The sequence below is a fragment of the Lygodium microphyllum genome, chromosome 24 (assembly GCF_053477565.2).
Source record: "Lygodium microphyllum isolate KBCC chromosome 24, Lygodium_microphyllum_v1.1.10, whole genome shotgun sequence".
NCBI classification, from domain to species: Eukaryota; Viridiplantae; Streptophyta; class Polypodiopsida; order Schizaeales; family Lygodiaceae; genus Lygodium; species Lygodium microphyllum.
In genome coordinates, this window is record NC_141158.1 from 56693472 (window position 1) to 56720664 (window position 27193).

At 40.8% G+C, this 27193-nt stretch overlaps 1 protein-coding gene across 4 annotated transcripts in view; it reads left to right on the forward strand.

Annotated features, from left to right (window-relative positions):
• Positions 1-27193, forward strand: part of LOC148015120 (uncharacterized) — a 69846-nt gene that overhangs the window by 35159 nt on the left and 7494 nt on the right. For 3 of the 4 annotated variants that reach the window (XR_015688354.1, XM_087665418.1, XM_087665419.1), the window contains exons 2-7: positions 574-684; positions 769-884; positions 977-1164; positions 1502-1821; positions 24423-24502; positions 24580-24833. Coding sequence is in view for 3 of the 4 variants with exons in the window: in XM_087665418.1 (XP_087521544.1) it covers positions 574-684; positions 769-884; positions 977-1164; positions 1502-1821; positions 24423-24502; positions 24580-24833 (1069 nt within the window). In the remaining variant the exon portion in view is untranslated. Of the gene's footprint in view, positions 1-573; positions 685-768; positions 885-966; positions 1165-1501; positions 1822-24422; positions 24503-24579; positions 24834-27193 lie in introns of those variants that run through there. The other variant, XM_087665420.1, reaches the window with a different exon arrangement.

Genomic DNA, 27193 nt, shown 5'->3' on the forward strand with positions numbered 1-27193 from the left:
CTGCAAGGGTGAAAGAAAATCTACATCTAGATGAGCATTGAAAACATGAAATCTCAATCTAGATGTCCCATTTCAAGGATCAAGATATTCTAGGTATCCAAGCAAAGCAAAACTGTTTTCACCTGTTTTCCCCTAACTGCACTGGCCAGTCTTGTGTATTGAAGTCCCTTCATGATCAACAATTGGTTATTTAGGTGGGTTGTAGCGCTGAGGTTTCTGCTTTCATGGTCTAAAATCATGATATCTTATGTGTGCATATCCATAAACCCTCTGATGGTGACAGGGATGGCAATCCCCCTCCCCCTCCCCGTCCCTGTCCCTGTCCCTGTCCCCTATCCCATTCCCGTCCCTGTCCCCAAAGCCCTCCCATCTTATTATACTGAGGTGTTAAGTGTATGTATTCTCCATGTTGAGTACTTTACCACCTTTTCCTTCACGAAGAGAGTGATTTATTGTGCTTACAATCTTCGCAGTTTTGCAAGCTCTTATTAGATTTCTAAAGTTGGTATTGAACGCTCATCAATGGCAGGCAATGTGCAGCTGCTATAATTAATCCGTTTTCTCTGTCTGCAGCTTGTAGAAAATGCTGTTGGAGAGTCTCAGCTTGAAATGGCCCTGAAGGTCGATCTTTTAACTGCTCTTGCTGAGGAAACCTTGCATCGGGGACATGGCTTGTCATGGATGGTGAGTTTAGGCAGTAATACTATGGGAATGATGCTATGTTTTGGAAAAGAAAGTAACAAAACTTGTTATCCCTTCACTTCACAGGTCAGAGACTGCATGCAAGATTGTTGTCCCCAAGTTCTTGGCTTTCTAAAGTCAGTTGTAGCATCGTGTGGGCATAGTGAGATTTTGGGCCATGTCTTTACTTGCTTTGAACGCTGGTGAGATTTTGGGTCCTTGTGATAGGCAGCTTGAGTTGTCTCCACCTTTTCATTGTGAACTGAACTGATGGTTTTGATTTAGGGGGTTTCAGGATTCCAGCAGGTGTTGTTCTGTCAGAACTGTACAATGAGCATATGCCATTGTTTACTTCTTTATTGGAAAGCTTTGGATCCCCTGCTGAAGCTGTATTCCAACCAGCAGTGTGGGCTCTTTCAGAGCTGATATCCCAAGTTGACATTCTTCCTGGCAGAGAAGCAGCCATTACTACTATTGTTAAAGGTATCTTTGTGTGCTTCAAAACTAAATGTGTTTATCAGGCCAATTTGGTCTTGAAGATTTCTCTCTCTCACGACTATATTTTTATCCTTTCATATGACCTTTTCCAAAGCTAGCCAAATACCTTATTACCTTGGGAGATTGTTTTTTGGAGCACCTTATCTTTAAATAAGTGACATTAACTTTCTTTTGATGTGGACACTTTTGATTTTTTATCATTATACTGTCATGCAGTTTCTTTACTAGAGTTTGATCATGGCTTTTTGAAATTTGTTGTCATGGTTTTTGCACTGGCTGTCATGGTCATGGAATGGATGCTTCTGCTCTGTTAAGCTGGCAGCTCTTCTCGCAAATAAGTGGCAGTATGATGCTGCAGCTAGAACACAGGACACAGACCAAAGAGCAGGATTACTCGTGCGTGCTCGTGGTTTTTGCTTATTGGTAAGCGAGCTTGGATCGATAGAAGGTGCACTACTTTGCAGGTCAGGGGTTTATGGAGTAAACATTCTAGAGTGGCTTGTGGATGCTTCCAGAGGAGGTGGTGGTTTGGGCTTAGAAGGTGCCTTAATGGCTGTCGAGGCTTGGCCTCGACTTGCATCTATTCAACATGCAAGGCGTGGTGAGCTGCTGCAAGCCTCCCTTTTTGGAGCTGTTGCACAGGTGAGCTGTCTAACCTACCAAAATGATTATTGCTGTAGCTTAATGAGAGCTCAAATCTGTGTTGAATGATGAGATATGATCATCTACAAGGTCAAGATTTTTTGTGCGCTTACTGAGGAGGTTGAATGGTGCAAGTGTGCTAGGAACATGGGACTGAAAAAAAGAGGCTACTAAAGAATCAAATCATGTTCCTAACAAGAGTTTTGCAGTTCATGCAATGTTCGAAGAAAACTTGTACACAACACTTTATTATTTTGGAAAGCATAGCTTGATCAAGTATCTCCTCAAGACTCTTTATGGTTCAAGAGCTAGGTTTGATTGGCAGCTGTTACTTAGAGACCATGTATTTTTTGAAGAAATGCCTTCTAGTATAGTGAATATATCCAATATTCTGTCCTTGAGATGCACATAGATTTTGACAAACAATCTTATTTTAGCTCCATGAGGTTGGCTAATTACTGTTATACATATACTCATTAAGGTCATATTGAGACATCTCAATGTCAGCATGAACATGTCAGTTGGAGTGCTTGGGACAATTATTTCTCCATTGTAAAATATTTCCAGCCTTGAAAGGGTCACAATATTATGAATCAGCATCTTGGCAAACTTCCCATATATTCAATCGAATTTGCCAAGTTGGGCAATCTACCTTAATTAGCCCACTTGGAAAAATCAAAGAGTTAGATGATTCCCTGAAATTTGGCAAGCCTTCCAACCTGAGAGCACTCCTAAAAAAAGAAAACGTTTTTGTGAATTGTTTAGATAATTCACGATAGTTCGATAGACCTTCCAACCTGAAAGGGGTGCTAGTAAATAGAAAACATGTTTGTGAAATGTAAACAAGTTGTTAAGGTTCTATGTAACAATTACATCACATGCTTGTTTCATGATGTCATGTGAACCCATTAGCACTTGTGACATGGTGACATTTCCTTCTGTGAACTCTTTGTTAGAGAGTCATTCCCTGGCCACGTCAGCAGTACAGACAGCGCAGGAGCCACATCAGCAGGACATGTCAGCAGCGCAGGATGCCACGTCAGCAGGTCGGACAGGTGCCACATGGCACAGCAGCAGTTGGACAGGTTTTTGGGCAGTTGGCTGCATTAATTGCAGCCGACCTGTTTTCTGCCTATTTTTTGTGATATTTTCTGCTATTTATAGCAAACTGGTCCAGCACTTGCACATATTTTGATCTTGAGATCTGACAGAGACAGATTGCAGAGACGGCCGGGCTGACGGAGATTGAGGTCTTCAAGGCGGAGACACACACAGATATTTTCTCTGCACGCGTGTATATTTCTGCATTCCGATATAGCATACTACACTGCAGATTTTCTGCGTTACACTGTCTCCTTTTCTCTCTCTCTCTCTCTCTCTTTTCTCTGTGTTCACTCTCTCTCAGTCTTTGTCCTATGCTTCTGCATCGTTACACTCTGACATGGTATCAGAGCGGTGAAATCGGACAGATTGATTGAAGCACCTACCTCAAGAGGAGATTTTACCGCGACACAAGGCTGCGTTTTCAGCATTCGAGGGCGAGCAGGAGGGCTGCGCATCGGAACAAGGCTGAATCGAGTGTGAGCGTGCTGGAAAGGAGTCCAGCTGGTGAATTTGCTGTAGGTTATTGTTGTTCAAAGGGGAGGAAGGTTGTGTTTTAGGCCTTCCACTACAGATTTTACCTTTTCATTGCTTCCAGCGACTGAAGAAGGTTCGGGAAGCGGAGCAAACAGCCCTAATAGGCTGCATTTACACAGTCAGAGGGAGTTGCTTTTGCGTTTGTGCAGGCATTGCAAGTGAACATGTCTATAGAGATTGATTTGGAGTTCCGGGCGATCATGGACACGAAGGTGCTTGTCCTACTGGCTCTTCCATCAGATCAGAAGCTTGATGGTGACAATTACTACATCTGGCAAGTGATGATGTTGGAAATTCTGGAGTCTTATGATTTGGTGGAGCTTGTGATGGAGGAGATTAATAGGCCCTCGGTGAGAGATGAGTTCAAAATCTCTTCCAATACTCATGTGGAGTTGACCAAGGCGTAGTCTCATTGGGACAAATTGAATGCTAGGATTTGTTCTTTTCTTTTTTTGTCTTATATTGCAATCGTGATGGCTCACATCGAGCACTTGACGGTGGCTCGAGAGATATGGTTGGAGCTCAACCAAATGTATAACCGGATGACCCTGATGAAGAGGGTTTCTTTGGAGGTGCAGATGTGGACCATGTCTGTGAATAAGTCTTCTTCGCTTCGGGAACACATCAACAAGCTTCGACAGTTTCAGATGCAGGTTTAAAATGCGGGGAAGCCTATTTTCTCTGAAGACATGGCGATTACTTTATTGTCCCAGTTGTCGTTACGATTCGGTACTTTTTATTCCGCTCTTATTGCATCAGGGCGGGATTCGACTCTTCGATGGGAAGAGTTGGTTCCTATGGTCTTGGACCAAGAGGAATAATTGAAGGGACAGAATGTTTCCAAATCGGAGGCTTTGGTTGGTCAAGTCTCTTAGAAGAAGGGGAAGGACCAAAAGAAAAAGGAGGAGGACAACAAATCCGAGAAGGACAAGAAGAAGGAATCGACTTGCCATATTTGTGATAAGACCGGTCATTGGAAGAAAGATTGCCTCGATAAAGACAAGGACACCAAGAAGAAGGATACGAAGGATTCTGGAGCGGTGGTTGCACCCTCATCTGCTATTTTTCTTCACTTAGGAGTCATTGAGAACTCTACACTGAAGAATTCTGATGCTGCGATGACAACTCTCTAGGCTTGAGAGTGGATTGTGGATAATAGTGCCTCACGGCACAAGACTCTTTCTCCCATTGGTGTTGCCCATTTGTGTCCTTCGCGTGGGCAGATTCTCATTGGTGACAACTCTTTTGTATCTATTGCTGTGCGGGGTGAGATGCAGCTGATTCCAGATGGATGTGGTGGTACCCACACTTCCAAGGTGTTGCATGTGCCAGGCTTGGGGTATCATTTGCTTTCGGTCCATAAGATTTGTGCTCTTGGTCTCTTAGTGGAGTTTGACAGTAATACTGTTTGAGTCTTTGATCGTGAAGAGAATGACATCTACAAATTGAAGTCTTCTATAGCTCTTACCTCTCTTCTTCTTACCTCTCAGACATCTACGGATTTGTGTGGCCTGATGAGGATTGAGTCCTTGAAGGGGAGCTTGTACTTCATGTTAATCATAGATGACTACATCAGGACGACATGGGTCTATTTCTTGACATTGAAGTCAGAGGCTTTCTCTCACTTCAAGGGTTGGCTTGTCTTTGAGGAGAACCGATTTGGCTGGCGCCTGAAGACCTTGCACTCAGACAAGGGTGGTGAAATTGTCTAATGAGTTTGCTCATTTTTGTGCAAATAGGGGCATTCACCAGGAGTTTGCTAATACCAATACTCCCCAAGAGAATGACATTTTGGAGCGGAAGAATAGAAGTGTGATTGAGAAGGGGCGTACCATGATGGAGCACTGACAGACACCTCAGTTTCTGTGGGCCGAGGCCGTGGCTACAAAAGTTCACATCCTCAATAGATCTCCCACTTTGGCTATTGACAGGATACACCTTTTGAGACTTACTTTGGGACTAAGCCAGATGTCTCTTACTTCAGGATCTTTGGGTGTGACGCTTATGTGCACATCCTGAAGACGCAGCGTGACAAGTTCAAGGCGGCTTTCCGACGACAGGTTTTTGTTGGCTACAACTCCTAGTCCCAAGGTTATCGTCTGTTTGATCCCGTCAAGCTGGATGTCTACACAAGCCAAGATGTGCGGTTCATGGAAGTTTTGGCCACAAAAGGGGGTGAGGAGCACCCCGTCCTTGGAGATCCAAGGGAGAGTTGGTCTCCCGAGACAGTTCCTTTGGAGCCAGAGCCTTTTGATGGGGATTCTTCTTCTGATTTCGAGTCTTTTTTTCCACCGGCCACCCCAGTGGAGCTTCTGCCGGTGGATATACGTGATTCTTCAGTAGTTGGAGAGAGATAGGGAGAGGTCCGGTCTCCTCCTCGTTGGGCCCGTGACACACTCCGAGATTTAGGGATCGAGGTGGTTCCTGAGGAGTGGGAACCGTTGGATGGACTGTGGAGGTCACGGAGGAATCAGGCATACTCTACGGAGATTGTTTGCTCTAACTATTGTTTGATGATCTGTGTTATGCAAGATCAAGAGCCCACTTCAGTGAAGGAGGCTTTGCAGTCTGACCATTGGCAGAAGGCTATGGAAGCCGAGTTGGAGGCTATTAAGAGGAATGACACTTGTGCCTCCTCCCTCTTAGAAGAAGATGATTGGCATTAAGTGGGTCTTCAAGACCACGTACCTTAGCGATGGTTCTTTGGACAAGCACAAGGCTTGTCTTGTTGTTAAAGGTTTTGCTCAGCACCCAAGCATTGATTTCCATGATACTTTTGCCCCCACTACTTGTATGGCGACTATTTGAGCTATTCTTGCCTTGGTTGGCCATAGGAGATGGCCTGTCTATCAGTCGGATGTGAAGTCGGCCTTTCTCAATGGTGACTTGCAGGAGGAGATCTATGTTGAGCAGCCTCCTGGCTTTGGAGATCTATGTTGAGCAGCCTCCTGGCTTTGGATCCCCGGATGGAAAAGTTCATAGGTTGAAGAAGGCCTTGTATGGCCTCAAGCAGGCTCCGCGTACAACGTACATGGAACGAGAAGATTAACTCATTTCTTCAGTCGAAGTTGGGATATCGGCGTTGCAAGGCCGATTCGTAGCTTTATGTGCACACTTCCAAGGCTGGTCATGTGTTGTTTGTGTTGTATGTTGATGATTTGATTCTGACAAGGGATCATGCACATAAGGTCCAAGAGGCCAAGACAACTTTACATCAGACGTTCTGGATGACAGATTTGGGGCTTCTTCATTTCTTCTTGGGTCACGAGATTTATCAATCTCAGAGGGGGATCTTCATCTCTCAACAGAGATACATTCTGGAGCTTTTGGTGGCTTTTGAGATGGAGACTTGTCGGACCGTTTCTACTTCTATGGATGCAAATTGGAAGGCCACTTCACACTCATATTCTCCATTGACGGATGCTTCCTGCTACCGTCAGTTGATTGGATCCTTGATTTGGCTCCTCAACACTCGTGTTGATCTTTGATTTGCTGTGAGTCTTTTGGTGGGGTTCATGAGTGAACCCAAACAGGTGCATTGGCAGGCTGCCCTAAGGATTCTTCGGTATTTGAGGGGGCCCTCTGACTTAGGGATTTCTTATCTAGCAAGTGCAAGTGCTTTAGATCTTGTTCTTGTAGGTTGGAGTGACTTGGATTGGGCTGGTGATGTGGACCACTGGTGGTCTACTACAGGCTATTGCTTTACCTTGGGTATAGGTGTTATCTCGTGGAGTTGCAAGAAGTAGCCCACGGTAGCCCTTTCTTCTACTGAGGTGGAGTATCGGGCTGCGTCTTCTACCACATGTGAGGTTGTGTGGCTTCAGAGATTGTTGAGGAGGAGCTTGGCTACTTCTAGACTCGTCCTACTCTTTTGCGGTGCGACGATGAGAGTTGCATTGCTTTGGTACGGAATCCTGTATTCCATGCCTAGACGAAGCACATTGAGATCCAACGTCACTTCATTCGTGAGAAGCTTGTGGATGGGACCATTGATGTGGAGTACTGTAAGACAGAGGATAATCTTGCAGATTTGTTCATGAAGGCGCTTTCCCATGCTCCTCTTCGGCAACATTCCAAATCCCTCAGTCTTCTGCCCCGTCCACGATTTGAGAGGGGGTGTTAGAGAGTCATTCCTTGGCCACGTCAGCAGTACGGACAGCGCAAGAGCCATGCCAGCAGGACACGTCAGCAGCGCAGGATGCCATGTCAGCAGGTCGGACAGGTGCCACGTGGCACATCAGTAGTCGGACAGGTTTTTGGGCAATTGGCTGCATTAATTGCAGCCAACCTGTTTTCTGCCTATATTTGTGGTATTTTATGCTATTTATAGCAGATTGGTCAGCACTTGCACATATTTTGATCTTGAGATTTGACAGAGACAGACATCTTGAGATCTGACAGAGACAGACTGTAGAGACGGACTGCACCCGGGCTGATGGAGATCGAGGTCCTCAAGGTGGAGACACACATATATATTTTCTCTGCACCCATGTATATTTCTGCATTCCTATATAACATACTACACTGCAGATTTTTTGCGTTACACTGTCTCCTTTTCTCTCTCTCTTCTCTCTATGTTCACTCTCTCTCAGTCTTTGTCCTACGCTTATGCATTGCTGCACTCTGACACTCTTGTCTCTTGGACACATATGTATGAAGCATGCTGCATATCTTTCAAAACTTGATTTGTTCTCTCCATTTGGCTACTTAATTAGAGGGTAATCTGAGGAACTCAAATGCAAAGTTGTTTTTAGCTTTTGAATCAAAAGCCTTCAATAGTAACTTATATTAGAATCCTTGTGTCAGAAGGCAACCCATACAATCTAAAGCTTAGATAATTGATTCTCGAGTTAATCAGATCTTGTTTTTGTAAGTATTACAAGTGTGAGTTTGCAAATATCTTCTTATCAACAAGTATTGAAGCAAATATGATGGCTAAGAGCTTTATTTTATAAGTCCATGGAAACATTTCCAATCATCTTTTTGAATTTTTGAAGGATGTAAATTCCCAACCTACTTGAGTCTTTCTTTGGCCTTGTTAGCTTGACAAAATTGGCATTTGAACTATTAGTTCTCAATAAAACCTTTCATTTATGCAAATAGAAAGTCTTAACTAGATTTTGTACACAACCTTGTCACTATATTCTCACGAGTCTAGTTTCGAATGTCAATTGGATCTTGTGTAAGAGTGCTCAATGGAAGAGAAACACCAACACAAAGAGGAAACAGAAGAGAGAGATAACAAAAAAGAAGAGAATGAAGTGATAAATTTGCATTGAATCTGAATGGAAGGCTGAATACAATTATATATGAAGTTTTATTTGTATTTTTTAAATAAACGTACGAAACATTGTATTTTATTTTCAAAATTTTTGTGTATGTTCCATACCATACATATTGTCGTACTGAATGTATCGTACTAAACGTAGGAAACTACCTCGTAACAACCCACAACTAAATATGGTTGATAGTTGCAGTTGGCTAGTAAACTGTTGGCTGACTTGTACAAAACAATAAAGTAAGGTTGGGCAAAAAAATGCAAAACAAGTTGCCCTAATAAATGCTAGCTTTCCTGGTAAACACAAAAAGCACAAAAGCAATCAACAAAGCACATACTAATAAATTCGGAACACAGTTAGGGTTAGGGTAACTCAGAGACAATAAATACAATGAATAATAAAGTGAATGAATAATGAATATATAGTGCTCATGTAGCAAACTCACTATGCATTGAATACTAAACCTTGAACTCTCTTATCTTTGGAATCAGGGCAGAGGTTATGAGTTGTAGAGTGTGCCCTACTCCGAGATCCCAAATCACAGCAAAGGCAGCTTATGAGTGTCAAATACTAGCAAATGGAGCCAAGGAATGTTGGATTTGATGTAGACGAGAGAGAGAGAGAGAGAGAGAGAGAGAGAGAGAGAGAGAGAGAGAGAGAGAGAGAGAGAGAGAGACTAAACATGCAAGCACTTGAGGAGAGAGAAAATCTTCATGATAGCTGCTAGGTGCAAAATGTAGCAGATAGAGGTGAGAGAATGTCAGGGTGGCAGTGAGAAATTGCAAATGCAACATTCAGAGGAGAGAGAAGATCCAGGCGATAGTTGCGAGTTGATGGCGACGACAACAACTTGTTAGCTCTTGAAACTTTGTAATAGCTGCAAATAGGTATGGAAAGCTGAAATCAGTGGTAGCAGGTGGCTGGTAGAAGCTCTAATTGCAATGTCCTCTGCGAATGGGGTATGGATAGTAGAGATGTAGTTCTTGAGACTTGCAAAAACGAGATTAAGGGAGAGTGGTGGGTTGCATGCCTATTTATAGAAAGTTTGGGACACCCAAATAAGGGTTTTGCAATTGGATACAATAACACTCTAGGATCACGTTTTTTAAAAAATAAGAGATTTTCTTCATTAATTAAGTGTTTTTTAGGCCGTTTAAGGCAGACTAATACATTTTAGGCTCAACATTCCCTCTCAAGCCCAAGACTGAGCCATGAGAAATAAGCCTTTGATATATATTTTCTTTTACCCCAAGGCGTCTCATCCCAAAGCAGCTAGGGTATCGGGCATGTTGGAAATAAAGACTCCATTGTGCCTTTTAGGGTATTCGGGTGTGAACACACCCTTACGCTCTTGTACTTTATATATTATCTAAACCTAAAGTGGTACACCTGTCATTGTACCAAGTACTGATTGTGTCGTGCTCTCACCCCCGCTGCTCACTTTTTCTACTTTTCTTTTTGCACTCAATCTGCATAGCACTCAGCCTTTATCCTAGCTAGGCTATCAAATTGGTATCATAGCGGAGTGCAGGCGAGCATGTGATGGGTTGTGGGAGCAGACAGGCGAGTAGTTGACGAGTAGACATGCAACGTGCAGTACTAGCAGGAGACGAAGTGTGGTCCGGCACAGGTGACAGGTTACTGGCAGACACGCAGCATAGGATCGTCGGGTAGGAGATAGGAGATGAAAGAGAAGAAAAATAATAGACAAGAGGTAAATACGATAAAGACAAAGTACAATGAATCGAATCAATATGTATTGACAGAACTTGAAATCCCTTGTCTGGCAGTACTCAGAAGCAATCTCCAAGCCCTCGTAGACAAAAAGCGTGGACGAAATAACAGCTTCGTCTCTACCGCTCGGAACCCAAATCTGATGGCTCCGTTGGCTTCGAAGGGGGGGGGGGGGGGTAAAACCCTAGGACGCATGGTCCTGGATCTCTCAGTTCACTCCTCCTTCTTCCAGTTCAAAGTGCTCTTTTCAGCCTGTCAACTGCGATCGCGACGTGCGCAATTGTGCCCATTTTTATTATTATGAAAAATCCTAAATTGATTGAAAAAGCAACTTGCTTTTTGTATACCATTCTAATCTAGAAGCTTACTTAACTTTTTAGGATTTTTACAATAAACAATATAAAAAATAGGCTAAAATTGTCCAAAAATCTAGTATTTCTGGACCATCCATGCCACGGACACTAGCACTAATGACTTAGATCACATTGACTCTCTACATCAATAAGAAAGTTGGATGATGATGTATTCCAGAGTTTTTCACACAGTGCCTGCGTAGTGGCACGACATCCATCCCCTCTGAACTTGCACATCCTTCGGTATGTGCCAAAGTCCTAGTTGTCACTAGATTCTGAGTCCTCATCCTCCTCTGCAACCATATCCTTTGCTTCTTTATCTCTCATTTTTTTCTGGCTAGCTCTTGTATTATGGCCACTATTTTCTTCCAATTGTGGCAACTCATAGGTAGTAGATTCCCGTCTCTTGAATAATTTGATTCTTTTCCTTGCTATCGGAAGTTTTATGGCTGTTCCATCCAACTCATTTAATGCATAAGTAGCATTATCAAACACGTGTCTTACCACATAGGGTCCAACCATCTTTTGGAAACTTAACGCATGGCACTATGTTGGTTGTCTAAACTGCTATCATAAACCAATACCCAATCCCTATCTTGTATGGTTCTTGGCCTCAGTCTATGTCTTTTGTCAAACCGTTTCTTGTTTTGTATCCTTGCTGCCCTTAATTTTGCAATTGTTGCCGCTATGTCTTCTGACTGTCTTTGCAACTGTCTAATGTGCAAGGCCAACAACTCCTCTCGATTCAACTCCTCTTCCCAAGGTAGCACACTCTATGTGAGTGTCATCTCTTCTATCAGCATGATAGGTTTTTGACCATGTATCAATTCAGCAGACATATATCTTGTAACGGCACTATGAGTTGTTTTGTCAGCCCACAAAGCATAAGGGAGCAATCGTGGCCACTCTTTTACCTTCTCTCCATATGCTTTTGCCAATGCCTTCACAATAGGTGGATGGCCTCTTTCACTTTTGCCATTTCCTTTAGGGTTATAAGCTAAAGTTAAGGCAAGCTTTATCCCCAACCGTGCAAAGAAATCATGAGCTTCATCTGCATCTCACCCCTATCTACTGTAATTTTTCCCACACAGCCATACCAATAAAAGATCTCTTCTAAGAGAAAGGTACACACTGCATTTGTTATCTTAGTACGTAGAGCTCTTCCTTCTACTTGATTAATCAAGTCTTCACGAGCAAATACTAGATATCTCATTTGCCAAAGACCTGTAGGCATCGTGACTAAATCCACCACCCACTTAAAATGAAGAGACAATGGATATGTGGACTGCAATCCATCTCAATGTCCCACAGATGAATACATTTGACATGTCGTATGTGTTTCCATAAAGTAAGCAACATCCTTATACATACCCTGTTACCAATATCTTTCTTTGATCTTTGCAAAAGTACCCCAAACACCGCTATGGCCAGCCCACAAGCTTTTATGAAATTCTTATATAGCATTTATTTGTGAAGCTCTGTCACCAAAAACTCGCAATGGCATACCCTGTTTCTTTTTAGCATGTTTTCTTAAGTATCCATCTTTTAAGAAAAACCCATAGGCTTTGCTCTTGATCTTCTTAAACTCCTCATCTAACCATTCGTCTCTCTTTGTTAATGTACTGAGGTATTAACCAATTCTTAACCATTCTCCTGCATATTTGTCTTCCAGAAGCACTTCTACACAAGATACAAAACATCTAAAGTGTCTTTTCTTTGTTGTCCAAGCTTCTGTTAATGCTGTAGCAACTCCTTGCATTGCTAAATTCACTCTTACAACATCATTTTCAGCCGCAAGAAAGTCATCTTCTTCCTCCTCATCCATCATCCCATCTTCATTCTCATAGCGTGCCCGAGATAACATGTCTGCCACTGGGTTATCTCTTCTTGCGATATGTTGAAATTCAGGGTTCAAAGATTTGATGTATGCAATCCACTGGAGCATAGCAATGTCCGGGGTAGCACAACTAGTAATCATACCCAATATCGGCAAACAATCGGTCTCAATGACTACAAGAGTACCCATAGAATACTCCTTATCACATTTAAGTGCTGTCACAATTTTCCATAATTCTCTTTTTACATGTGGATACCTTCTCTGTCGTTCAGTCAATACTTTAGTACCAAAGCGAATTGCATATCTTTGCCCTTTCTCATCATCTTGTCCAGTTGCCCATCCAATCCCAATTGGGCTTGTATCAACAGTAATAATGATAGGCTTTCCATGTGAATAATCGGCCTTTCTCAATGTAGGAACAGATTTTAAGAGCTGCTTCAATTTCTTCATTGCTTTTTGATGCTTCCTTTCCCGATGAAATCTCTGACCTTTCCTTAGAAGCTGATATAGAGCATCAACTACATGTGGAAAGTGAGGAATCCATATCAAATAGAACACACATGCACCCAAGAATCTACGCACCTCTGATACATTCGTGCATACATCTTGCATTCTATCAATCCCATCTATTTTTGTTGGTGATGGTCTTCACCCATAGGGCTCACACATATGCCCAACAATCAAAACCTCTTCAACTTCAAAGACAAACTTTTGTCTAGAAAGAGTTAAATGCACCTCTTCTAGATGCGTCAAAATCCTCTCACAATCCACAATATGGTCTGCAACAAATTGTCTGCACCCATGAGCATCCATCTCTTCATTCTTTTCATCCACTGCACACCCTTTGATTGGAACATCATCCAAGAAGGGCATTGTCAATTGTGGTATAAAATCCATGAGTACCCTATTCATAGCATTTGTCATGTGTGCCACTGAGTTTGTTGCACCTTGCGGGAGAGTACACATCCGTACTAACCCCAAAGGAGTCTTCATGGTTGTGATATCCTTATTCTCAATTGCAAGCTGAAATTGATCATACCCCGAGTAAAGATCACCCAAAGAATAGATCGCTCTGCTCGCAAAAGCCTCTGCAAATTCATCAACCACAAGACATGCGCCCATATTTATTATAGTCACTTTATTGACCGGTTGCATGTCTTGAATAAATCTCAAAGCCCCATTCTTTTTGAGCATAGTAAACCAATGATTTGAGTACAGGACTGAAGAGGGCTCCAAGATCTTCATGCGAATCTTTTCATTTAGCAAATCCATTAGCTTTGGCAAGTAAGCTTTAGGCATTGGAATAGGCCTCAAGTTCCATGGTACATGTGGCACAATAAATATTACCATAGGAGAGACAAAATTTGGATCCATACAACCTATTTCAGTTGGTTGGAATGCAAATGCCTTTCCATGTCTAGGCAACATCTGCATAAAATAGTCTCTTTCAGCAGGCAAAAGAAACCCTTCTGTATCAACGTTCAATTCCTGTAATGTCTCAGATGTAAACTGATGACCTATATCTTTAGGATCCCGTAAGCTTGGCTGTCTTGATACTTTTTCATAGACCCTCACTTTCTTGTAGAAGCGGCAAAGCAATTGGTTTTACCTTTTTGTCAACTGTCTTATACTTTGTCTCCACAAGTGCTTCAGCCCATTGTAATCCTTCCTCCCGAGCACACAATGCTATAACATCATACATGTCCAAAGAACATACTGCCAACACATTTTTCAGCCTCATTTTTTGCATGTATAGTTGTTGAAATTTCAGCCATAGTGTCATTAATATTCAGCCCATAAAAGATGCTTGAAATGCCTTCATTTTCAACTAATAGCCTCAATGCTCTCAGTTCCTTAGTAGCCTGCTTCATAGATATGCGTTCAGCCTTGCACATAGCTTCCATAGGCTTAAAACTACATGAACTGTTTGTTGTAAACTGAGAATAACCAATAGTAAATACATGCTTCATTCCATCAAGAGGCGAATACATACACTATTGTAGCCTCGCATTACAGCAGTGCTTAATGGAAATCCAGGTCTTTGAATTCCCTTGCATTTGGAGGCAAAGAAGACTCTCGAAGCGTATCCCGATTTCTGGGATGGTTAACACAAACAGTAAGAAATTGCATTGCCTTCCTCCCATCCTTGCTTTTGACTCTTGCATAAGCAGAACCATCATCAAGCACCTTTATTTCCATACGCACTTTTGTAATATAGGGCTGTCCCAAAATTACTGCATATGAGGAATTATCTTGTACAAAGAAGTGTTGCTCTTCTTGTATATCACGAATCATCACTTTTAGATTAGGATATGTAACATAGAGCTCTCTTGAAGAATTATCCCATCCTTGCTTCTAACTCTTGCATAAGCAGAACCATCATCAAGTACCTTTATTTCCATATGCACTCTTGTAATATAGGGCTGTCCCAAAATCACTGCATACGAGGAATTATCTTGTACAAAGAAGTGTTGCTCTTCTTGTACATCACGAATCATTGAAAAGTCTTGTGCGTAATCAAATTGGCGTCTTCAATGTAAAATTATTCCTTGAGTGTCTTTTTGAAAGCTACCCAGTCAACATCATGCATGTACAATTCAGTAATTCGCGCTTTCAGTTTATCTACAGTGATCCGAACAAAATACAACTCCATGCAAGTTGAGCCACTCCAAAGAATTTCATCTTTTGAGCATAGGTATGTATATATGTAGATAACATTCCTGCCATTGAACAACTTCATCTCACGCTCAACGGCTTGCAAAGCATTCATCACAACAGTTTCCATTTGAGCAAAAGCCTATATCACTTGATGTTATTGTTGTACCTGCATAAGCATATTCATATTCTGCATTAACTGTTGCAAAACATCACTAGAAATTGTATTTGACAGTTTCTCCATCTTGTCTTTCCTTTTGAATGACCTTTCACGTTGGGTTCACCAATGTCGGAGGGGTTTTTGTTGAAAGGTCGTATCCACCGGGGATCAGAGATAGAAGGAAGTATAGATAGGAGATGGAAGAGAAGAAAAAGAATAGACAAGAGGTAAACACGATAAAGACAAAGCACAATGAATCGAATTAATATGTATTGACAAAACTTGAAATCCCTTGTCTGGTAGTACTTAGAAGTAATCTCTAAGCATTAGATCTCTTGGAGCTCCCTCGTAGACCAAAAACGTGGATCATACAATAGCTTCCTCTCTGCTGCTTGGAACCCAAATGTGATGACTCCATTGGCTTCGAAAGGAGGAAAAATTCTAGGACACCTGGTCCAGGATCTCTCAGTTCACTCCTCCTTCCAGTTCAAAGTGCTATTTTGGCGTGTCAACTGTGATCACGACGCGCGCGATTTTGCCCATCTTTTCTCTTTTATGAAAAATCCCAAAATTAGATGAAAAAGCAACTTGCTTTTTGGATGCCATCCTAATCTAGAAGCTTTCTTAACTTTTTAGGATTTTTACAATAAATAATATAAAAATAGGTTAAAATTGTCCAAAATCTAGTATTTTTGGACCATCCATGCTAGGGACACTAGCACTAATGACTCAGATCACATTGACTCTCTACATCAATAAGAAAGTTGGATGATGATGTACTCTAGAGTTTTTCACACTGTGTCTGTATAGTGGCACGACAACAGGAGCAGATCCGATTGGCGGGAGATGGGTCTTGGTTAACACCAATACAGACTTGCTTTTTTTTTCCACAAATTTTTTTACATTTCTGCCATTTTTCTTTCTCCCCTTTGTCGGGCATTCACATGCATAGGCACACTGTGCAATTTTGACCAAGAAAATTAGGGCTTTTCTCGATCTGACTCAGAAATTGCACATTTGGTGCACATTTGCCAGAGAAATTTTGGGGTTTTTCACATTACAGTGGAATTTCTTTAATTTCACTAAAATCTGTGCTTGACTTAAGAAAATTGGGGCTTTGGGTACATGTATTGATGCAATCTGGATGGATTTCTTTTTGAAAAATTGGGGCTTTTGATCAAAATTGTCAATTTGTGCTTGGTAATGCTTTTAGAGTAGAAATTGCAATGAAAATTTGGGGATTTCGCATGTAATTGGTGCCTTGGTCTCTAAATGTGTCAGTTATTGCTTGATGAGTGTAGCAACAGACACACTTTAATTCTGAAAATGCATTTGCAGATCTGAAATTTCTGCAATCTCGAGATTTTCATTACTGGTTGGTACTTACAGTGTACTTGGTTACATTTGAACGAGTTCAACTCAATTTTCAGTCAGCTGATTGCTTTGGATTTCCATATTGATGATGAGTTCAAGGCTACTTTCTTGCTATGCACTTTGCTTGAAAGTTGGGATACTTTTAGGACAACTTTGAGTAACTTGAATGCTCAACTGTTATATTCTGATGATGGAAGAACTCAATAGGCAAAATAATTTAGCAAACAAGTCTTCTAATGCATTGCACACTAGAGGCAGATTTCAGCAAAAGGGCGTTCTGAAAATAGTATCGTGGCAAAAATGTGGAGTGTCATCATTGTAGCAAAAAAGGGCACTATAAACGGAAATGTTTTCAATTGAAGAAAGAGAAAGGTAAAAAACAAAAACACTGAAGACAACAAGGCTGAGAAAAAGGATAGCCGCCTTCAAAGAAGAGCAATGTAAAAATAGAAGAGGTCAATGTAGTCACTCATGAGAATGACAGTGACAGTGATGTATGCCTTGCTTTTTCTTTGAGTGCACATGCATTGATTGCAAATTCTGAGGATTGGATACTTGATTCAGGTGCGTCATTTCATGTCACACCACATCATGAGTGGTTTTCTGACTGCAATGGTGGTGCACGCGGTATTGTCTACTTGGGGAATAACTATGCATATAAAATTGCAGGCATTGATAGTGTAAAACTAGAATTTCAGCATGGCTCCATGTTTGTTTTGCATAATGTGAGAGATGTACCTTTGCTCAAGAAGAGCTTGATAAGCATAGGGTAGCTAGATGATGAAGGCTATCACACCACCTTTGGGGATAGCAAGTGGAAAATTTGTAAGGGCTCTCGCATTGTTGCCAAGGGCTCAAAAGTGATACTTTGTATCCTTTGTATGTATCTAGTGTGCATGACCATGTAGTCACTATAATTGAGGAGCAGCCAAGTATTTCTTTGTGGCATAGCCGGTTGGGACACATGAGTCAAACTGGAATGAAAGTGCTTTCTCGCTCGGGTTATTTGTCATCTTTGAGATATGTTGATTTTGAATAGTGTGATCATTGTATTTATGGTAAACATGCTTAAACGTCACATAAAAAATCTCTCTCTAAAGACTTCACCCTTAGAGTTGGTACATTCAAACGTATGTTAAATGCCAGGATTATCTCTAGGGGAGAAGAAGTATTTCATTACCTTTGTTGATGATGCCACACACAAAGTATGGGTTTATTCAATTTGTCACAAAGATGAGGCCTTGGATAAATTAAAAAAACTCTTGGCACTTGTTGAAAATTAGACCAGCAAGACATTAAAATGTCTTCGCCATAACAATAGTGGGGAATATGTGTCCAAAGTCTTTCAAGAGTTTTGTGACAGCAAAGGGATTAAAAGGAAACTCACTGCTCCTCATAATCCATCCCAAAATGGTGTTGTAGAGCGTATGAGCAGGATCATTCAAGACAAGGTCCGTACAATGTTGTCACATGTTGCTTTACCCCATGGATTTTGAGCAAAGGTTGTTATGACAACCGTACACTTGATTAATCGATCACCAAACAGGGCTTGGGGCGGGGGGGGAGGGGGGACAGTGTTCCTCAAGAAGTGTGGTCGGGCAAGCCACCTTCATATGCTCACTTAAGAGTGTTTGGTTGTGAGGCCTTTGTGCGCATTCGCAAGGAAGAACATAGCAAACTTGAGCCAAAGTCTTGTAAATGTATTTTTCTAGGATATGGTGATGAAGGTGAGATGGGGTATTGATTATGGGATCCCTAGAAAAGAAAAATACGTAGAAATGATGTTATTTTTCGGGAAGATCGCATGCATAAACAATCTGAAAAGATAGAGGAGGTTAGAAGGGTTGTATTCCGGGAGGATGTATCGATTGGACAACAAAGAATGCCCATTAGACAACAGCAAATACCTGCGGTAAATGTCCCTGAAAATGCAGGGAATGATGCTGAAAATTTTTAACAAGATCTTGCCCATGATGTACCACAAATTCAACAAGAACGGATGCCTTTGGAACAACCAGAACCGATTGTATAACATGTTGAACCTGTAGAACAGCAAGAAGTTAATGCAGATTTGCAGACTGAATGGCTAGCAAATCTTGACCATTGGGTCCGTAGGTCGACCAGAGTGCAAAGATAGCTAGATAGGTTTGTTCGTGGTGTCAATTATGGGGCTGATTATGTCATGTTGACAAATTGTGGCGAGCCGTCATGCTTCCAGGAAGCAATGGACAGAAAAGATAGCAAGAAATGGCATAAGGCTATGTTGTCAAAGATGGAATCTCTTATGAAAAATGACACTTGGGATTTAGTGCAGTTGCCTAAAGGGCAGAAAGTGCTACCATGCAAATGGGTTTACAAAATGAAAGTCACTTTTGGTTCTTTGCCAAACTACAAGGCATGGCTGGTTACTAAAGGGTATAAGCAAGAACATGGAATTGATTTTGATGAAATCTTTTCTCATGTAGTCAAAATGACTATGTTGCGAACCATCTTGGGCCTAGTTGCATCTGAAGATATGGAGCTCATACAGATGGATGTGAAAACTGCTTTCTTACATGGTGATTTGCATTAGGAGATCTATATGCAGCAACCTAAGGGTTTTACTGCAGAGGGGAAAGAGCACATAGTATTTAAGCTCAACAAGAGTTTGTATGGGTTGAAGTAGGCACCATAAGAATGATATCATACATTTGATACATTTGTGCAATCTCAAGGATTTCATCACTCTTAAGTTGATCATTTCTTATACACCAAGAATGTAGCAGATGGAAGGTTATTCTCTTGGTTCTGTATGTGGATGACATGCTGATTGTAGGCAAGGATGTTTATGCCTTGGACTCCTTGAAGCAGAGTTTACACAATAGTTTTGATATGAAGGATCTTGGTGAGGCCAATCACATTCTTGGCATGCGTATATTCAGAGACAGATTGAAGGGTCTTTTTTATTTGTCACAGCAAGAGTATGTCACTAAGCTTTTGCAGTGCTTCAATATGGAGGGGGGAAAGCCATGGGTGTACCATCGCCTCTATATGTGAAACTTAGTGTAAATGATAGCTCCACATGTGGTGATGGAAATGTTGAAATGGCGAAGATGCCTTATGCTTCAGCTGTGTTGTAGCTTGATGTATGCTATGATTGCTACATGTCTTGACATTGTATTTGCGGCGGGAATGGTTAGTAAATATGACATATCTTGGTAAAAAGCATTGGGAAGCAGTGAAGGGTATCATGAGGTACCTTAAGGGCACAAAGGATTTGTGTATCTGCTTTGGTAAGGTGGGAGCTTTGTTTGATGACATGATCGTCTATTCAAAAAATGAGGCAGAGCATAGAAGATACTTGGATATTGTGTTTAATGAATTGCATAAGCATAGATTGGTTATTAATGACAAGAAAAGTGAATTTTACATAAAATTTACTTTTAAGGCATATTGTATTAGCTGATGGTATTCATATGGATCCTGCAAAGGTTGAGGCAATACAATCAGGTCTACCTTTGAGAAATGTACATGAGATCCGTAGCTTCTTGGGTTTATGTTCTTACTACATGAAGTATGTACATAAAAATTGCATCTCCATTGCATGCTTTACAGAAGAAGAACATGCCATTTAGATAGATAGAAGTGGAATTTCAGCATTTGAATAGTTAAAGAAAAAGATGACTTCAGATCCTGTACTTGTGTTGCTCGATCTAAGGAAGTCATTTGTCATTTAGTATGATGTATGTGGTAATAGCATTGGGGCTGTTTTAATGCAGGATGGTCGAGTTGTGGTATATGAGAGCCGAATTCTCCTCTGTGCAGAGAAGAATTTGCAAGTTTATGAGAAAGAGCTCTTGGCTGTAATTCATGCATTGTCTACATGGAAATATTATATGTTGGGGGACTGATTTTATAGTGCAGACAGACCATCAAACTTTGAGGTACTTTTTGACATAGACAAAGTTGTCAGAGAAACATATGAGATGGACAAAGTTTGTCTCTATATTTCATTTTCAGATTATACATATTGATGGTAAAAAGAATGTTGTGGCTGATGCACTGTTACGTAAGCCACAAGTTTCAGCCATTAGCATGGTTTATTACACTGAGCTGACGTGCCATGAAAGAGCAATATGTTACTAATTTAGACTTTGCTAATGTTTATGATTAACTTTGTAAAGGCTAGAGGCATGAGCACTTTGTGCTTAGAGGTGGATTTTTGATGATGCATAGATGACTGTGTGACATGAAGCAATTAAGGCGTAGAGTTATCACTGAAAGTCATACTCCTCCGTATGTAGAACATAGAGGTATTTGATGCCATAATCAAGGTAGTGGAGCATTTCTTTTATTGGCCAGCTTTGAGACATGATGTAGAGCAGTTTGTCAGGACATGTATCGTATGTAGCTCTATCATGGGGATGTTAAATTTTGAGATGCTTTAATCTTGCCGATAATATTTGATTAAGTTATTAATCTAGTGTGCATACCTTATTCTCATGTGCAAGGTTGTTTAGCATATGTGATGCACATGGCAATTATTTTATGGTAATAAGCCAAGAACCTTGAGGATGCAGTGGGTGTCAAAAGGCAAAAGTTTTGATAAATTATGCTAGTTGGGTTTTGGTGGTCAAGGATCTCCAGGCTACAGTGGGTGTCAAAGGTAAAGTTTTGATGAGTCATGCCAATTGGGTTTTGGTGGTCAGGTGGTGTCAGTTTTGACCCTAGGATAGTTTTTTGGCGAATAACTGTCAGTTGTGAGACCAGGGTCTAGCATAAATTAAATAATTTATGTTACTCTAAGGGTTAATAGAGGTTGGGGACCACTCAAGTTACAAATGGCATGGTCAATATAATTATAGATGATGGGCGTATTTTGGGCAGGGTTAGAAGGGCTGAAATCAATGTTCAGGATCATTTACTTCTGAAAATTAATTATGGTTGGATAATGCTGAAAAATGGGTTTAAAATGTTGCCACTTGGCAAAAATGCCCATACGAATTGATGAAATGCTTTTGGGGAAAAGGTCACAACCATTCAAATAGTTTACAACTTGGGGGGGGAGAGAGATGGACCTGTTGGTCCATTTTTTGATCAGAGAACAACAATTTGGTGCAGAAGATAGCCATTTGGGGGCCTTAGCAAGCGGGGCAACAAGGAGGTGCCTTCTAGGGGTTGGCAACAACATTATCAATTAGGTGATAGCATTTTGGAGGTGCGTGGTAGTAGGTGACTGCAATACATGTAGGCTGGAGCAGGCTGCAAGCAAATTTTAGGGTTAAAAATCAGATTTCTATCTCATCATGGCGTTCTCTCTCCTCCTCCAACCCATTCTCAAGAGATCTCAGCATTTCTCAGCCATTTTGAGCAAATCTCAGCCAGATTGGTTGGACAACAAAGGTATCTTTGTTGTAAATCCCGAATTTTTATAGAAATTAGGTTTTAACAGCCACCTTGGCAACCATGCCAACAAGATAAGGCATCATTCATTGAATTCAGCACTTGCAATTTGTTGTATTGACACGGATTTCAGATGCTAGGCCATCCATTCTGAATTGGGGCAGCATTTGGCCAATTGGTGGTTTCATTTGTGCAAGCCCTGGGTTAAAATCAAGGGGCAATTGACCCAAATTGCTTGTTGATTGTTTGTATAGCAAGGGGCTTTTGGATTAGCCAAGGAGATCAGAGAATCTTGCCTTTAATTGATCCATTGGCAATCGAAGTTAAAGAAATATTGAAAGGGGTGCCAATTTTGGGGCCAACAAGGTGTTGATTGTCCAAGATTGTTAAAGTAATGTGTGCATTTCAGTTTATGCTCAATTATTAATTGTTGTAATTAAGTGCTTGATTAGGTTTTACCATCCTATCTGAGAAGGAAGGTTAGCTTCGCTGTAAGTTCACATTGTGTAGTAGTCTTTGATGGGTTTCTAAAAGAAAGATTGTAAATCTTGATAAATAATGGAGATGTATCTCCACCTGCAGTATTGGCTATTACAAAACATTATCAATGCAATCATTTCAATTCTCTCTGTAGTAGAAACCTTCAGTTCTAAATAAGTGATTTATTTTCTGAAAAGATTAGCTGATTTTAGTGTCACCTCTAGGATTTCATGAGCTGCAAGCTTAGGTGAAGTGTATATCTAACAAATAGCACAATAGTTATCTTTCCTCTTTCAGGAAATTAGACCTGCTTCCTCTTTCTGATCCAACTTGGACTTCTTTCCTTTTTCCCATGCAACTCTTGTTTTGTTATCCTTGATCCAACTTGGAAACCTCTCTTTGCAAAGTTCAAGATCCAACTTTGGATTAAATTGTCATAATCCTCTTCATCAGGGGAGTCTTCTGGAAGTTGGTTCTCTTCATGCTTGTTTTGATCATAGACCTTGACGAAAGCTCAGATCTTGCTTTCAGGTCCCAGGAAGAGTCTCCCTTTTGATCTCCACACTATTTTTGATGATCTCCAGTCACTTGGCACATGAATTTCACCTTTACTTTGATTTTATATATGTACATTCTTGAAAAAACAGAGAAAGGGCCAGGTTTTCGAGCATTGCTCATTGAAGGTATGATTGACATGAACCACGCAATATCTCCATTTGGTGATGATATTATATTTTATATAATGGTCTGGATATCTCCATTCTATGCAGTGTTAGAGTTGTTGGCTTGTGAAAGGGTCTTTGAAGTTTGTGCATGAATGGGCTCTGTTGAGTAGGTGATATCTGTGTTGTAGTTTTTCAAGTCTGAAGGCTCTTGACTGCATGCCCTTAACCCTTAAAACTCAAGTTGCCATAAAACTTTTGAGTACTCAAGTACTTTTGATCTTGAGAGTGAAACAATTGAGTAGGTGAAATCTGTGTTGTAGGTCGTCAAGTCTGAAGGCTCTGGACTGCAGAAATGCTCTAAAATTCAAGGTGCCATCAAACTTCTAAGTACTCCAGCAGTTTAGAACACTTCAAGAGTGAAACAATTATTTTTTAATTGTTTGGTGTCCAATGGAGGACAGCACCGAACATCTGTAATGTGATGTCTTTCATGTCCACTGCTATGGTGATTATATGATCATTTAAGTGTTTTTATTGCCTTTATGAACCATGCGGTGTTGGTCTTTACAAAGCTACAACTCTCCACATGTAATGTGTGTCCTGGGTAGGGATAGGACCTTTTTCTGCATGTGTCATTGTATGGATGTGCGCCTTGTTGCTGTTCATGTTTGTGTGTATAGGTTTTGATGCTGGTTGACTTTGTATCAAACATTCAGAAACTTTCATTCTTATGAAACACATCTAGTATCCAGTCAGGACTTTCAAAGTATTTCATTGATGCTAGCTTGAAAACATTTCCAGAATTTTAAAGGCCAGATGTCGTCTCTTCCAATGTCAGAAGGTTGCACATGGAACTCTGTTTTTAATCATAGTCTTTTTGGTAAAACATATAGAATTTTACTGAAACCTTAGCTAGCCTTTCATTTTGTCCTTATGTTTCGTCTCATTATTTACAACATATTATAGGGGTCATTTATTGTATAGAGTTTGATGATGGGGTGCTTGAGGGTGTTCTGATGTCTCACATTTTTGCAAACAAAGCAGGCAATTCTGCAAGCTGCTAAATATCCACAAGCCTTTGAAAGTTGGGATGATATGTCACTTGAGGAGGAGTACTTTTCTCGGTAAGTTTTTTCCTTATATTCTCTATTGCTTGAATAAAGAGACTGTTTGCTCTTAACAAGAGATGCATGTCTGGCAGGTTTCGCCTTCAAATTGCTGAAGGTGCTCTGGTTACCGTATTTAAAGAGCTTGGTGGAACATTTTTGTCTCTTCTGTCAGAGATTCTCAATGGTGCAACCACATGGCAAGAAACAGAAGTCTGTCTTTTCGCCACCACATCTATAAGCCAGGAAGTGATGGCCATTCTAAAGTATCAAAATCACAATGGACTTGTTGAGACATCCTTTTTAACAAGGATGTTTACTTGGTTGCTGGGTCTATCCTCCAGTGGAGGTGTGTTGTCCCCATTCCTCATGATACTATTTGAAACAATGCTTGAGCATACTAGATTAAGAAATGTTAATTTGAGTGCTATTGAGCTGGAAGCGAAGTTTTTTTGCTAGATGGAAGTGTAGGTATTTGGAGCTATAGAAAAATGGATGTTTTGCTCACTTGAACATGCATCCAGAGGGAAGCAAGTGTGACTTAAGTAGCTTTAGTGTGAGAACAATAAGACCTGTGGAAGTTTTTCAAGAAATGCAGCAGTGATCTCATACAAGAAAAGGATCCGTAGAAATGCCACATATGATGAAACACTGTCTGCGATTGCACATTACATCGAGGGCATGCAAGATCAGCCGTTTCAGTAAAGAATATCTGACAATGTGAGTCTTTAGTTACATTCCCAAAAGTGTCTTGCAAAAGCTACACATATGACATTATAGGATTGCCGATGTGATTTGAGAGTGTTCTTCTAAATTCACCAAAGTTGTGGGGTTGAACCATTTATCTTAGTTCTGTTTGGAAAAAGACCATTTATCTTGGTTTCTAAAAAGGAGTATGTGAGGGATGCTTGGCATTCCAAAGGCTGTTAGAATGATTAACATGTTCTAAGGGAAGATGAGAGCCAAGAGACCCAATGCTCACCAAGGTGGCGAGGACAAGATTTTAAACCATTCGTCTTAGTTTCTTCAAACATAGCGTGCTTGCCAAGTCAAAAGTTCTCTTCCCAGATAATTAACACATCCTAAGTGAAGTTTACAGACCCAGTGCTTACTGCAGCAATTATGTACCAGGAATGTCCTTACAGACCACCTGCACATAGTTGTTAGCAAACATCTCTTGGTAGTGATGGGGCTTGAATTTTGAATTTTGGAAGTTTTTCTTTCTGTCCAATGTGCTTATAACTCAATTCTTAAGACAATGTATGATGCCAATGGCTGGCGACTGTGCTCTGCACTTGTGTTCCTCTCATATATACGAGTGTGTACTACTTCTTACCATCTATTGGATGGCTTCCTCATGTACTTGCAAGCACACTAAGCTGATCCAGTACACGTGATCCTTTAGGTCTTACCTCCTGATGGTGTGGCATGGGAGATAAGCCTACCTTCACCAACAGCTTCACCAACTTCAGTGGTATATCACTCTTTTCTTAAATTCTTGCTTTCTCAGCTTGCTCCTCGCTTGGATCTTCTTGAGCAAGCTTCTTGTGCATATGATCCTCCAAGTGTTATGTATGCATGTAGGAAGAAGGAGAAGAGATGAAGAGAAGAGTGGAGACCTCCACTCACTGCTTTCCTCACTTTCACACTTAAGCTCAAGAAGCACAAGTGCACAAAAGAGAGTGCAAGCAAGCTCTTGATTCCATCTCATTTTCCTTACAATACAAGGTCTAGGAAGCAAACAAGTGCTATTTAATAGGCCTAGTATGCTGTTTTAGACCTTAACACCATATCTGAAACCTAAGGGATCTTTTGAATCCGTCAGCCTCCAAAAGAGATGTAATGGATGCGATCCTTGTGATTTATTGCAAGACTGAAATAATTTTGCCCCATAACAGGTCAGATAGTTGAGGTCAATTGTATCTATCTTGACTGCCCTAAAGGTCTACTATACTATTGCAAGACTGTGTATTCTTCATTGCAACATGCTGTCTATGTTGATGTCTGAAAATCCTTTCATTGCACTTCCCTCACACTAATAGTTTGCGGACTCACTTCATTCTCAAACCATTTATGACTAAATGGCTACAACCTTTGAACTAACATTGTGAATCAGTTAATTAATCCAATATCAAAGCACCATGTAATGACCATTTTAATTGGAATTTCTATGAGAGCCATTGGGTCTAGATTGAGTTTTGAAAGCGCTTTCTATGGATGTTTGCAAGGATGTGAAACACTTGCTATGGAAGTTATGCCAATCATGTAATTGTCTTCCTAATTCAGGTTATTTGAGAAATGCAAGATGAAGATACTAGAATGTATTAGATGGGCTAAGAGGTGGCTTGTTAGGGCCGCATGCTCTACTCCAAGGGAGAAGCTTTATTAACCTATATTTGAGGTAGGGATACATTTTATGAGTGATTTGGAATGTTCTATTATTCTAAGCAATCATATGAGAAAGCTATAGGATCTAATGTGATGCAAAGAAGAATACTAATCGATGCTGAAGACATGATAGAGCATGACTTGCTCCTTCGCACTTAATCTTAGAGCTACAAAAGAAAGCGTGTTCATTGCAGTATGGTTGAACATTGGCCATGGCACTTTGTTGTAAAAGATACAAACTCTCCAAGCATCAGGGGTGCTTTAAAATTCAAGTTCCTATGACCTATTGAGAGGTCATAAGGGGCACAACGTGAGGTCATA